This window comes from Hylobates moloch, unplaced genomic scaffold (genome assembly GCF_009828535.3).
Source record: "Hylobates moloch isolate HMO894 unplaced genomic scaffold, HMol_V3 SCAFFOLD_6, whole genome shotgun sequence".
Lineage (NCBI taxonomy): Eukaryota > Metazoa > Chordata > Mammalia > Primates > Hylobatidae > Hylobates > Hylobates moloch.
The window spans coordinates 76,879,158-76,893,887 of NW_026652281.1; the positions used below are offsets into that span (position 1 = coordinate 76,879,158).

General features: G+C 45.5%; 1 protein-coding gene across 1 annotated transcript in view; it reads left to right on the plus strand.

Moving 5' to 3' along the window:
* LCMT1 (leucine carboxyl methyltransferase 1) overlaps positions 1 to 14,730 on the plus strand; it is a 70,422-nt gene that overhangs the window by 18,100 nt on the left and 37,592 nt on the right. Inside the window, exons 2-4 of the mRNA XM_032157163.2 lie at positions 2,528 to 2,619; positions 6,231 to 6,352; positions 13,998 to 14,074. Coding sequence (XP_032013054.1) covers positions 2,528 to 2,619; positions 6,231 to 6,352; positions 13,998 to 14,074 — 291 coding nt within the window. The remainder of the gene's footprint in view (positions 1 to 2,527; positions 2,620 to 6,230; positions 6,353 to 13,997; positions 14,075 to 14,730) is intronic.

The following is a 14,730-nucleotide window of genomic DNA, read 5'->3' on the forward strand; positions in this document are numbered from 1 at the left end:
TGCTTGTCTCCCTTCAGAACTCCCATCAGCAGCACCCGACAGCACTCTCCTCCTCACTGCCCAACACTGGGTGGCAAATCTTTCATCTTGGCCACTCTGATAGGCTGGACAGTGAGATCCTTCCTAGAGCGCATGGAAACCTGTTGTAGTCACCTGGGCTTGTGGAGTTGGAGGAGGAAAGTGTTAGGGGCACTGGGAGGTGGGATCTGGTGGGAGTTGCTGGCTGGGTGTGTTTGCATTATGGACCCGTGCATCTCACCACTCTCTACCACTGCGCACCACTGTGACCACGGACAGGGTGCTCCTGAGGTCAGTTCCAGATGCCTGCCAGGCCCTGCGTCCTGAGCCTGCTTCTCCCTCTGGCCTCCTCTCCAGTTTCTTACTGTCCTCTGGCCTCCCTGCCTCCTCTCTGTACTGGAGGCTCAGATGTGTTCCCCAAGCCTTTCTGCCTGCCCTTCCTCCTGTCTGGAATGCCTTTTGGACACCTGACTCTCCCATTCTCCAGGGCTCACCATGGCCATCCCCTTCTGAGAGAGGCCTCCCCCTGTCACCTTCATCCTTTCTGTGAGTCACTGTCTTCATTCCTCATCATCTTGTAATTATCTGCCTCTCCTTTCTGTCCTTGTTTACCACTGTACCCCCAGTGCCTAGCACTTGGCAGACATGCACATGTTCCTTGACTACACTAGTCTTATTAAATAGCGTAAAGAATCCAGAGGTGAGAGGATAGAACCTGTTCTTTATTATCCAAGAGTCCAACAAGTTTTGGCTTCGAGAGGGAGGCAAATTGATCAGGTTTTCAACAGAGCTGCTTAGCAGTGGGGCGAGTGCCTTCCTTGGGGAAGTAGTAGTCAAGCAGTGACTTGATGTTGCTGCATTGGTTCTTGCACTGGATGTTAGGGTTGACGAGATCATTTCTAAGGTCCCTTCCGATCCTTAAAACTGTGGGATGAGTATTCTCATCTGTGGGTTACTGGGCTACCATTCTTGTTTCAACTGCAAATGTGGCTTTTACCACTAGATGACGCTATATGATTTCTTTGAAATCAGTGTTTCCCAAACTGCCAACCACATAGAGAAAATACATTTTTCATTGCACTTACACACTCAGCACACACTTGAAACAAAAATAGGCTGGGCATGGTTACTCACGCCTGTAATCTCAGCACCTTGGGAGGCGGAGGTTGGAGAATCACTTGAAGCCGGGAGTAAGCGTCATGAATATCTTAATCCTTACTATATGTAATGCATCCTATTTTTTATTTTACTTTGTTCAACATTTAAAAAAGTAATGCAGGTTTGCAAACGAATTGATTTTATTGTATTAATGGGTCATGACTAACTGAAAACCATTTTTTTAAGTATACTGTTATAAAACTGTGTGGTATGCTGTTTTCCTTGGACAGTCTGGGCTTGTATAACAGATCGTGTCCATTAGTGAGTATTTTCCATGTTTCCGTGGTGAGTTGCTGCATGGAGCAGCTGAACATGTGCTTCCTTTTGGGTGTCTATGGATGAAAGAGGTTGGGAGATTGTGCAGAATTCAACACTTATTGTAGTCAGGCCAGAGGTAAGCCTTAGTAGCAGATTTAAAGCTATATTATCTGCTTCTAGAAGCTGAGAGACATGACACACCCATACCCTTAATTTCACCTTGCTTAGCAGGCAACAAGAAATGGGGGCATTACTCAGGGTATCATTAGGATGCCTTGGGCTGCAAGTAACAGAAGCCTGACTCAAATTGGCTAAAAGGGTGAAGGCACTTATTATCTCACAAAATCGATGTGCAGAGGTAGAGCAGTCTGCAGGCCCAGAGCAGCTGAGCATGGCCTTCGGGATCCAGGTTCTTTTCATGACTCCTCAGTCGTCCTAAAGCTGGTTCTACTCATAGTTGCAAGAAGGCTTCCTGCGCTAAACAAAGCCTTAACTCCTTGTAGTATAGACTGGCTAGAGAGAATTAAGGCTACTGTGGCATTTTCCGCATTGTTTTGTTCGTGCTTGCTTTGTTCATTTCTTCCTAGCTTCCCCACTATGACATCCCTAAGAAGAGTGAAATGATTGGCACCTAATACAGAGTCAGGAGAAACACTTGGGTTAATTCATGTTGTTTGTCAAGTGTTTCTGAGTCTCCCTTCCTCTGGGCACAGGCTTTTTCATTTAGTGGAATTAACTGACTAGCTCTGGCCTTGAGTTTGCAGAGTGAATAAATGGCTGCACATCTTCTGTATGCAGCATGAAGTGAGGCTATTTGCTATGTAGGATCCTGGGAAGTGAATTAGCAATATGAGGAAAGGGAGTGAGAAGGCCCACTGTGGAAAATGTGATGGGTGGTGTAATGTGAACATAAAGATGAATGGATGGCTGTGTCTTCGCATGTGTAATGGGGCACTAAATGTGCACTTGGCCTTTTGAGGTGATGGTTGGTTTTCGTCGAGTTCCTTGACCTGGTTCCTGGGAGCATGGCAGTGGACCTTGGTCTGAACCTACTCAATCTCTACTCACCTTTCTCCTTTTTTCTCCCTTCCAGGTTTGCAGTAAGCATTGGCTACTGGCATGACCCTTACATCCAGCACTTTGTGAGACTGTCTAAAGAGAGGAAAGCCCCTGAAATCAACAGAGGCAAGTGACCGTCTCCCTCCCCAACAGTACCTCATCAGCTGCCTGAGGTTTTAGGGGTTCATTCTTGAAGGAAGTCGTGGTGTGTTCCCTTTCCAGCTATGCACAAAAGTGCTTATTTCCCCAGATCCTCACCAACACGGTGTGTTATAAAACTTGTTTGCAGCCATAAAAAGGAATGAGATCATGTCCTTTGCAGGGACATGGATGAAGCTGGAAGCCATTCTTAGCAAACTAACAGAGGAACAGAAAACCAAACACCGCATGTTCTCACTCATAAATGGGAGTTGAGCAGTGAGAACACATGGACACAGAGAGGGGAACATCACACACTGGGGCCTGTCAGGGGTGGGGGGCAAGGGGAGGGAGAGCATTAGGATAAATACCTGGTGCATGCGGGGCTTAAAATCTAGATGACGGGTTGATGAGTGCACAAACCACCATGGCATATGTATACCTATGTAACAAACCTGCACATTCTGCATGTGTATCCTGGAACTTAAATTAAAAAAGAAAAAAAAAGAACACAATATCTACTCCCACATTAAAATCACAATAGTTTTTGAAATTTTATTACATTTAATGAATTGGAAAAAGTTTTAATCTTTGTTAATCTGTCTTGTGAAAAATGGCATCTTATTGCAATTTTAAAAATATTTCTCCTATTTATACGTGACGTTGAGGCTCATTTTCATATGTTTGAAGCCCATTTAAATATCTTTCACTATAAACTGTCCCTATCAGGAATCACTTTTTTTCCCAGTGAAAAAAATACGTAAAGCTTTATTTTTCACATTTGTATTCCTACACTAGTTGGATAAATACGGAGAAACTGCTTTATAGTACAGGTATGAGGAGGAGAGTCTCAGAGTTTACATCAGACTTTTCCTCTGGTTGGTTGGTTGCCTATGGCTCATCTAGGTGTGTGGACTAATTATGTGGATTTAATTGGGTTCTTCTATAAGGAGACATTCCAAAGGCTTTTGTATATTTCAGGCTGAGCATATCTTAGTTTTCACGCCTCTTGTCTGTGTATATGAATCTTCCCTAAGGATAGAAATTGAGGATTTCTGCCCAGTTGCACAGCTTGAGGGTTTTAAGTCTAGAGGACGTGAGTCTTTTATAGCTTTGTTGACATTCCTCACTGTGGGCGGGAGGGAAAGTGTTGTGAGACCTGGTAATTCTCAGATGAGGGAGGGCTCAGAGGTGCTGACAGCAGTAGGCCTAGGCCTAGGAGATTTGGCCCTTAAGATTCTTCAACAGGGCTGGGTGCGGTGGCTCGCGCCTGTAATCCGAACACTTTGGGAGGCCGAGGTGGGCAGGTCAGGAGATCGAGACCATCTGGCTAACACGGTGAAACCCTATCTCTACTAAAAATACAAAAAATTAGCCAGGCATGGTGGCGGGCGCCTGTAGTCTCAGCTACTCGGGAGGCTGAGGCAGGAGAATGGCGTGAACCCGGGAGTCAGAGCTTGCAGTGAGCTGAGATCGCGCCACTGCACTCCAGCCTGGGTGACAGAGCCAGACTCCGTCTCAAAAAAAAAAAAAAAAAAAAGATTCTTCAACAGGGTTGGGTGTGGTGGCTCACATCTGTAATCCTAACACTTTGGGAGGCCGAGGCAGGTAGATCACTTGACCTCAGGAGTTCAAGACCAGCCTGGGCAACATGGTGAAACCTTGTCTCTACAAAAAATAAAAAATTAGCCAGGTGTGGTGGCATGTTTCTGTAGTCCCAGCTACTTGGGAGGCTGAGGTGGGAAGATCACTAGAGCTCAGGCAATCGAAGCTGCAGTGAGCCAAGATTGTACCACTGCATTCCATCTTGGGTGACAGAGTGAGACCCTGTCTCAAAAAAAAGTCTTCAGTAGATTTATTTTCCTCCCCGGCTCACAGTATGAATAGGGTTGGCCATTTAAGTATTTATTTATTTTGAAGCTCGCACCAACAGGCAACTTGTTCCAGAACATAGCTAGAATATGGTTTCAGATGCCTGCCCCTTAGAAACTCCAGAGCGTAAAGAGAAGTCTCTATCTGGATGTGCATGTGCCATGTGCAACATTTGATTGGCAGCAGCCTGAATGTGTTAAGTCCCCAGTTCCTCTTTCCCAGACAGCAGAGTATGCAGGAAAGGTAGTCATTCAGCTCCAGTCTGGCTTAGCAGTGTAAAGCCTGAGAGGGAAGAGATGGAGAAGTACTTTTTGTTGCCTTATTTTAGTGTTAATGACACTATTAGGCTCTGCAGATAATTTCTATCAAGGAAGTCAAAGGCTTTGAGACAGGAGCCTGCCTTATTCTCAGCCAGATTGAGAAATTGACCGAATGACCATAATTCTTGTGTGTGCAGGGAATCTTGGCCCTCAAGTTGGATCCTGTAGGTGGGTTCTATAAGTAATGCCAAGAAATATTAAAGTGGTGGTTTCTGAAAACAAAGACATGAAATTTTATTTTGCATTCCCTCCCCTGCTCTTGAGGCAGATTTCCTAACAAATGCTGCACAGGCAAAGACCCCCACCCCACACCCTGGCAGCACCCCTCTCTTCCACCCTGGATTTGAACCTTTAGAATGCAGCCAAATTGGAGAGTGCCTCCCAAATGGTGTATGGTGAGGACATTTTTCCCCCAATGTCCAATCCATCGCGGATGGTATCTCTGTAAAATACAATAGAAATGATCTAGAAAAATAAAATGAAAATGACATACAATGTACAATTTCAAATCATTTATTAGTAGATTGAACAGACTTGAAATTCCTCTGTCAAATTGTAATAAAGTTTCTAAATGCTATCAGATTTTTTTCTTAAAATAGTCACATCCTGTTAACAGCCATGCACATACTTTGAGCAGCATCGTTTTAGAGCACAGACAGACCTTGTGGTCTTTTCTTCTTTATTTCCCATCTCCTTTTCCCCAACACTCCACCCGAAAACTTAACAGTGGCGCAATCTTGGGCCACTGCAACCTCTGCCTCCTGGGTTCAAGCAATTCTTGTGGTCCATCCTCCCAAGAAGCTGGGATTACAGTTGTGCACCACCATGCCTGGCTAATTTTTGTGTTTTTAGTAGCAAGCCATTTTATTAGGCAGCAATTTGCTGGTCTTCTGTGTGACCCCCATTTTACATAGAGACTAACCCATTCAGGGTGGAGGTGAAGGGAACAGGTTAACAAATACAGCTTTCTTTGTGTTAACATTCATCTGCTCAGTTTCCTGACCCATAATATTATTTTTCATACAATCTCACAATTTTCAGGGTTACCCGAGTCCAGAGTAGCTTTCACTATAGCCATGAAAGGTACGTTTCCAAGATGGACTTCAGATGTTTCAATGTCAAACACTTATTTTTCATACATAAAACTATAGCTCATTTTTTCAAAGGTAGTTAATTGCTTCATGAAATAGATTGTACTTACCTTGGTTCAGATGCCTTTAACAAAAAAAAAAAAAAGAATTTGAAAGTTGCAATTTCTCCCATAGAGTCTGCAGATTAACCTCTGACACTACAGAAGGGCGCATGCTTTCTGTTTTGCTCTTCTCCTAGGGTGGGCTTCACAGGGATAATTTCTGTCATCACTGGGTGATAGCTTGTTTCTGTGCCCACCCACCCCCCCCCGCCCAGGATATTTTGCTCGAGTCCATGGTGTCAGTCAGCTTATAAAGGAGTTTCTACGGAAGACAGAATGTCATTGTCAAATTATCAACCTTGGGGCAGGCATGGATACCACCTTCTGGAGATTAAAGGTATGTTCAAATTCCCCTCCTCCCTCCCCAAGTGTTTAGATTTAATTTTTGGAAGATTTTCACCTAATTCAAAATTTAAACATACATTTAAAGTTATGCAGCGAAAGCCTGTCTCCCACCCCTGTCCCATCTGCCTAGATGCCCCTACAACTCTCAGTCCTGTTTTATTTCACCAGGGCCCTAATGACAGATATTTTAGGTTGTCTCTAATTGTTGTTACAAATGGAGCTATAATAAAAATCATTATATTTCCCTCAGTATGAGTAGAAATATGTCAGGAGGAGAAATTCCACCAGTAGAATTGTTGGAATGGAGAGCCCATGCATGCATTTGTAACTTTTTTTTTCTTTTTTGAGCCAGAGTCTTGCCCTGTCACCCAGGCTGGAATGCAATGGCACAATCATGGCTCATTGCAGCCTCGAACTCCTGGGCTTAAGCAATCCTCCTGCGTCAGCCTCCCAAGTAGCTGGGACCACAGGCATGCGCCACCACATCTGGCTGATTTTTAAGTTTTGGTATAGAGACGGTGGTCTCACTGTGTTGCCCAGGCTGGTCCTGAACTCCTGGCCTCAAGTGATCCTCCTGCCTCAGCCTCTCAAAGTGCTGGGATTACAGGCATTAGCCACTACGCCCAGCCTACATTTGTAATTTTGACAGTAACTAAGATTTAGTCAGGATAATGGCATCTTGGGTAAAATTTGGAGATTTGTATGGCTGGGTGATGATATGTTGCAAAGCCATTTTGTAGTCTTTTTCTGATTTGGTCTCTTAACTGCTCTGTTAGAGTATGAATGCAGGTCTAATTACATTCTCACAGGGAAAGAAAACCAGAGTGTGGTCTTTGACTTCTGGGCTTAGGTTTTTTTTTTTTTTTTTTGAGACAGTCTTACTCTGTTGTCCAGGCTGGAGTACAATGGCGTGATCTTGGCTCACTGCAGCCTCCACCTCCCGGGTTCAAGCGATTCTCCTACCTTAGCCTCCTGAATAGCTTGGACTACAGGTGCATACCACCACGCCTGGCTAATTTTTGTATTTTTAGTAGAGATGGGGTTTCACCATGTTGGACAGGCTGGTCACAAACTCCTGACCTTGTGATCTGCCCACCTCGGCCTCCCAAAGTACTGGGATTACAGGCGTGAGCCACCGCACCTGGCCTCCTGGGCTTAGATTTTAATAGCCAAACCGTTTCCCTACAAAGTCCTCACAATTGGCTGGGCATGGTGGCTCACGCCTGTAATCCCAGCACTTTGGGAGGCTGAGGTGGGCAGATCACTTGAGATCAGGAGTTCAAGACCAGCCTGGCCAACATAGTGAAACCCTGTCTCTATTAAAAATACAGAAATTAGCTGGGTGTGGTGGTGGGCACCTGTAATCCCAGCTACTCGGGAGGCTGAGGCAGGAGAATTGCTTGAACCCAGGAGATGGTGGTTGCAGTGAGTCGAGATTATGCCACTGCATTCCAGCCTGGGCGACAGAGTGAGACTTCGTCTCTAAAAAAAATAAATAAATAAAAAGTCCTCACTAATTGAATTTTTTTTTTTTTTTGTAGGTTTGTACAGATTTTGCTTGGTTATTCTGTCAGGTCCGTCATGTGACAGTAATGGGTACGTGCATTTCTCCAGATTTTTTGCGGATGTTGACCAAGACCTACTTATCTGTTTTTGTCCTTAATCAGTTCACCTTCTCTTACTAAAGTGAGAAATCAGTGACCTCAACAGAGTGTGGGTATTTGTTTGCCTCTGCATTCTCTTCTCAAGATGTAATCACTAACATTATGAAGCGTTTTTACATATGTGACCTCATGAATTAACATGAGAACTCTGTAAGAGTGTTTTACACAGATGAGGGAAATGGGACTGCAAGATTGTCTTCTAGGATCCTGCAGCCAGAGGCTCTGGGGCAGGGATCAAGCATTGTTATCTGCCCATTAAACTCCAGATTTCTTCCTCTTTTCCCTGCACACGGCCTCTGTGGTTTTTCAGGAGGGTGACCTTCCCTTTTCTGTAGATCTGCTGTGTCTTTGTTTTTCTGTTATTGTTGTTTTTGAGACAGAGTCTTACTCACTCTCTCGCCTAGGCTGGAATGCTGTGGTGTGATCTTGGCTTGCAGCAACCTTCACCTCCCAGATTGAAGTGATTCTCCCGTCTCAGCCTCCCCAGTAGTTGGGATTACAGGCATTCACCACCACGCATGGCTAATTTTTGTATTTTTAGTACAGCTAGCATTTCACTGTGTTGGCCAGGCTGGTCTCGAACTCCTGGCCTCAAGTGGTCCACCTGCCTTAGCCTCCCAAAGTGCTGAGATTATAGGTATGAGCCACTACGCCTGCTGACCTGTTGTGTTTTTGTAGTGAGTTGTCCCATGGTATGATGTGAGGAACCAGAGCACTGTACAGTGTGAGAGAATGTGCTATGTCAGTGTTAACAGGCCGCTGGAGAGATCCTGCCATTGGACCTGAGACCCCTTTGACTTGTCACCCAATTTGTTTTTTTTTCTCCTGTCTTGTAGGTGGATTAATAATTAATAAATCTGAGCCTCTTATTTATGAGCAAAGTAACCTGAGTGTACCCCTCCTAAGAAAAAGGCAGTCAGTCAGTAGTGAGGAAGGAAGACTATATAGTGTCTGAAAGTTCTTTGTGGAAATGTTTTGGTTTTGATTGGTAATTATATTGGGCTGAAGGCCTTTTTTTTAGTCTGAAGTTTCTTTAAAAAAAAAAAAATATATATATATATATATATAACATTTGTTTGCTTTTTTAGAGCAGGTGTTACAAACTGTAGCCCAGGACCAAATCTGGCCTACAGCCTGTTTTTGTGAATAAAGTTTTATTGGAAGGCAGCCACTCCCATTTGTTTGCATGTTGTGCTTCAGCAGCCATATGACAATTATAACAGCAGAGTTGAGTAGTTACAACAGAGACCATCTGGCCTGCAAAGGCTAAAATATTTGCTTTCTGGCTCTTTACAGAAGCAGTTTGCCAATCTCTGTTTTAGAGGTATGTGCGTGTCTCTAAAAGTGTAGCGAAAACATTGTCTGTGGGTCTTAGTGTCTCATGCACCTTCCAGCCGGAATGGTTCCTAGGTTGCACCAGCAGAGGTTTAGCTGTGAGTCATGGGTGTGAGCTTCTTCCATAAAATCTCAGGAGCCCAAGACTGTACAGTTAAAGACTCCCATCTGCTGGCAGTGAGCAGGAACAGGACAAAGAAGAGTTAGTCTTGTCACAAAAAAGGAATAAAGGGGCCAGGTGCAGTTGGTCACACCTGTAATCCCAGCACTTTGGGATGCTGAGGTGGTTGAATTGCTTGAGCTCAGGAGTTTGAGACCAGCCTGGGCATCATGACAAAACCCCATCTCTACAAAAAATAAAAAAATTAGCCAGGCATGGTGGTGCACACCTGTGGTCCCAGCTACTTGGGAGGCAGAGGTGGGAGGATCACCTGAGCCCCGGAGGTTGAGACTGCAGTGAGCCAAGATCGTGCCATTGCACTCCAGCCCCTGGGTGTCCAAGCGAGACCCTGTCTCAAAAAAAAAAAAAGGAATAATGGGTGAGTGAAACCCTTTAAGGGGCCTCCATTTCTTGGTGTCTGCAGAATTCTGTTTCCATAGAACCAATGGATCCATACAACCTACTTTTCTCCATCTCCCTGTGGAGGGAAACAGGGTCAATTTTGGCAGTCTGTGAGGTGGTCAGCCATGTTGAGTCCCCTTTGGGTGCCCCATTCCTCCTGCCCTGTGGCAGCTGTTCCCAGTCTCGGTGTCTTCCATACCAGTCAGTTGCATGCAGGCTATTTGGAGTGAAGTGTCAAAAGGGCCATCAAGAATCACAGAAGAAGAAGTTGAAGCATCACTTGTCACAGCCATTTTGTCCCTTTCTCAAGAAACAGGATATCTTTTTTTTTTTTAATTTAAGTTCTGGGGTACATGTGCAGAATGTGCAGATTTGTTACATAGGTAACACGCGTGCCATGGTGGTTTACTGCACCCATCAACCCATCGGAGTCTCACTCTGTTGCCCAGGCTGGAGTGCAGTGGTGTGATCTCAGCTCACTGTAACCTCTGCCTCCAAGGTTCAAGCGATTCTCCTGCCTCAGCCTCCCGAGTAACTGGGATTACAGATGCGCACCACTGTGCTTGGCTATTTTGTGGAGACGGGGTTTTACCATGTTGGCCAGGCTGGTCTTGAACTCCTGGCCTCAAGTGATCCACCACCCTCAGCCTCCTAAAGTGCTGGGATTACAGATGTGAGCCACTGCGCCCCACAGGATGTCTTTCTTAAGAGCTCCGGGTGTGCCTTTTGTAAGATTTCTCTGCTCTGACCTCTTATTCAGAAGTTTTACAAGGTTCTAATGCATGGGAAAGCTCTTTAAAAAGGAAGAAGTCCCATAAGAGCTGCAGGGCACTATGCTGTCTTTCATTCATATACTTTTAATTGTTCTCATTGTCTTCTGGAATTTTAGTTGATCCTTAACTTCCCATACGCTGTGAGTAAAAGTTCTTAAAAGGTGTTGTAGAAATTGAAATTCCTAGTGAAAGTTATTTCCATATCCCCTCTACCCATATCAATTCTCCTGCCTCAGCCTCCCGAGTAGCTGGGATTACAGCCACCCACCACCATGCCCAGCTTATAGTTTGTATTTTTAGTAGAGACGGGGTTTCACTATGTTGGCCAGGCTGGTCTCGAACTCCTGACCTCAGGCAATCCACTCGCCTCGGGCTCCCAAAATGCTGGGATTACAGTTGTGAGCCACTGCACCTGGCCTCCCTCAAGTATCTTGAAATAGCTTCTGTATAACCCTACCCAGCAGGCATGGGCTGTACCTCTAAGTGTGATCAGCTCAGATTCATGAGCCCAGGTCTCCTTGGATGGCTGTTTTTTTTTTTTTTTCCTTTTGTGACAGGATCTGGCTCTGTCTCCCAGGCTGGAGTGCAGTGATACAATCTCAGCTCACTGCAGCCTCCTCCTCCCAGGCTCAAGCCATCTTCCTAACTCAGCCTTCCAAGTAGGTGGGGACTACAGGTGCGAGCCACCATGCCTGGCTAATTTGTATTTTTGGTAGAGATAGGGTCTTGCTATGTTGCCCAGGCTGGTCTCGAACTCCTGGGCTCACGCAATCCTCCTGCCTTGGCCTCCCAAAGTGCTGGGATTACAGATGTGAGCCACTGTACTTGGCCCTCCTTTTTTGTTTTAAAAAGATAAAGCCCAGGCTGGGTCCCTTGGGATTCCAGCAGAGGCCTGGTCTTTATGTGGGAAGGTGCTGTATCTTTCAGCCCTGATATTTGCTCTTAAGAGTCACTCACCTACTAGGATATGGTTGCTGGTCATTTCTGCCCCCATCGTGCTGTCCACAGGAGGTCTGCTATGCCCCACTCACCCCCCTGGGATTCATCTGTCCCTCCATACCTGTGCTCCATCTCCTGTTACTGTCTCCATGAATGGTTCTCTTACCTGCCCAGTTGCTCCAGTCAGAAACAAGGTGTCATCCTACCTTTCCTTTTCCTCCATCCCGTCCTGTACCAGCGAAGCCATCACCAGGTTCTGGATGTCAGCAGTCTTCTTTGTTTTAAAAAAATAGTTCTGTATTTCTGGGATAAGTGGAGAGGGGGAGGGGCTGGGCAGGTGGGCCAGGCTATAGAGTGCCTTGTTTCTTGCTGAGTTTTAGCAGTGTGCAGAGCTGCAGAAGGCCACCTGCAGTGGATAGTGCAGTACACAGCAGCATGCAGCTTTGAGACACCAGAGGGGGTGCTGGGACAGTCTGGGCTGGAGGTGATAGAGCTCAGGAGGAGTGGAGGGATTCCAGAGGCATCAGCAGGGCTGAGGTACTGGGTGGCTGGATGGCGAGGAGGGCATGGAGAGAACACTAGGATGATAGGATGATGTGTGCATGACTGGGTAGGGAGGGTGTAGCTACCAAGCAAACTAGGTGACCCAGGGCTGTGTGTGCACATGTGTGTGTGTGTGTGTGTGTGGTTGTGTGTGTGTGTGTATGTGTGTCTTTCATATTTGTTTGACTGCAGGCCACAAGAAGAAATAAATGTTACATCCCAAGCTAGGGCCCCCATCGCTATACCTGTGTCTGTAACAATAAAGGCACACGTGTTGATTAGAATGCTAGAGACCTCATTTTAGGGTGCTGCTTTCCTTTGATCCCTGCCCTACTTTCCTTCTTGCCCTGGGACCTTCTTTCCAGCACGTTGTGCAGTATTCAAAACGCAATATACCTTCCCTTATTGTTATAGCTCACAGGCTGTTTGGATCCCCGTATGATAATTTTACTAAGGTCAGGCCCTTTCCTGTGAGCCCCACGTGTATTGCCTCATTAATCTTCACAACCGCATAAAGTGTTAGCATTTTCTTCACTACTGCATAAAGTGTTAGTATTTTCTTCACTTTTCTCTTTTCTGTTCTTTTTTTTTTTTTTATCTTTGAGATGGAGTCTCGCTCTGTCACCAGGCTGGAGTGCAGCAGCGCAATCTCAGCTCACTGCAACCTCCGCTTCCCGGGTTCAAGTGATTCTCCTGCCTCAGCCTCCCGAGTAGCTACTTTTTGTATTTTTAGTAGAGATGAGGTTTCACCATGTTGGCCAGGATGGTCTTGGTCTCTTGACCTTGTGATCCGCCTGCCTCAGCCTCCCAAAGTGCTGGGATTACAGGCGTGAGCCATGGTGCCCGGCTTCTTCACTTTTCAAACAAGTAAATCCTGGCCCAGTGAGTTTACTGACTTTCCCAAGACCTTACAGCATATAAGTGGTGGAGCTGGGGTTTGAACCCCTCCAGCTCCAACAGTGACTGTTCTCTAATCTACCATACTTCACTATCACAGAGAAAAATGTATCAGAGGCTGAGCACCTGTAATCCCAGCTACTCTGGAGGCTGAGGCAGGAGAATCGCTTGAACCTGGGAGGCGGAGGTTGCAGTGAGCTGAGATCATGTCATTGCACTCCAGCCTGGGTGACAGAGTGAGACTCCATCTCAAAAAAAGAAAAAAAGAAAAATATATCAGAAAAGAATACCCTTAATATATGTGATGCTTTTGATACTAGCTGTTTTAACCTATTTCACCCAAAAAATAATGCTTGTCAAAACCTACTACATTGATTTCCTGACCCTCCTAATAGAGCTCAAGCTCCCTTTTTTGTTGTTGTTAAATCGTTTAAACTTTTTAATTTTTTCGTATGGACAGGGTCTTGCTGTGTTGCCCAGGATGGCCTCGAACTCCTGGCCTCAAACTCCTGGCCTCAAACGATCCTCCCGCCTCAGCCTTCTAAAGTGTTGAGATTACAGTTGCGAGCCACTGCACCTGGCCTCAAGCTGCCTTTTGAAAATACAGAGTATATTCTACTTCCAAAGCGCCTCTCAGCTCCTCCTCACCATCCCAGCTGCCACCTCCTAGCTCAGGCTCCTTCCTGGACCTTACCTTCTTACCTGGCTGACTCCTCTGGCTTCTTGACTTTTTACCTTCATCTGTGCTTGCTTCCCTCAAATCTATTCATGAGTAATTTGAAAAACACGTCTGCCCATATCAGTCCCCTGATTTAAAAATCCTTAAACACTCTATTGCTCTTAGGTGCCTAGTGCTTGATATGTGGAAGATGATCAGCACATGTAAGAGTAAAGAAATAAAAAGTATTGTGTGTTTTTCTCCAGGATGAAGATCTTCTCCCAAGTAAATATTTTGAGGTTGACTTTCCAATGATCGTCACGAGAAAGCTGCACAGTATCAAGTAAGTGTGGCGTGGCCAGAAGAACAAACGCCAGCTAGAATTCAGATCCAGCTCTCAAGAGATGGCAGATCTGAATGCCAGAGACTTCACTTTAGGGTGTTGCCTTCCGTTCACTGCCCCCCCCCCCCCACTAACTTTTTTTTTTTGCCCTGGCACTCATTCCAGCATGTTGTACAGTCTGCAAAATGCAATATACATTTCCTTATTACAGATCACAGGCTCTGTGGCTCCCCATGTAATTAAAATTAACACGAGGCCAACCAAATCTCCCAGACAAGGTTTTTGTTTTTGGGGCTTGTACTCAAGCAACTAGGCAGACAGCAGAGGTGCAAGGACTGTCTTGTTGGCTCCCTGAAGAGGCTTGCAGGGATGTTTTTATTAGTGAAGTGTGGGAATTGACATCATGAGTAAAGCATGCAGGCTGGGCTGGGCAAAGCACGTGAGAGGTAGGAGATGTGGGTCAGCGTATCTGGTTGCGCTGGTTCTCTTGGTTAATGGGCCACTTGGTGGTCTGGCTGGCGGCAAGAAGACTGTCAGTCAGTTGTTCAGTGTTCCTTCCTGAGGTGGGATACTCCATAACCTTGGTTTCATATTTAGATTTCCTAAGGCCAGTTCCTGGAACTTTAAGTAGAAAGCATGTTAAGTATTATGAAGAA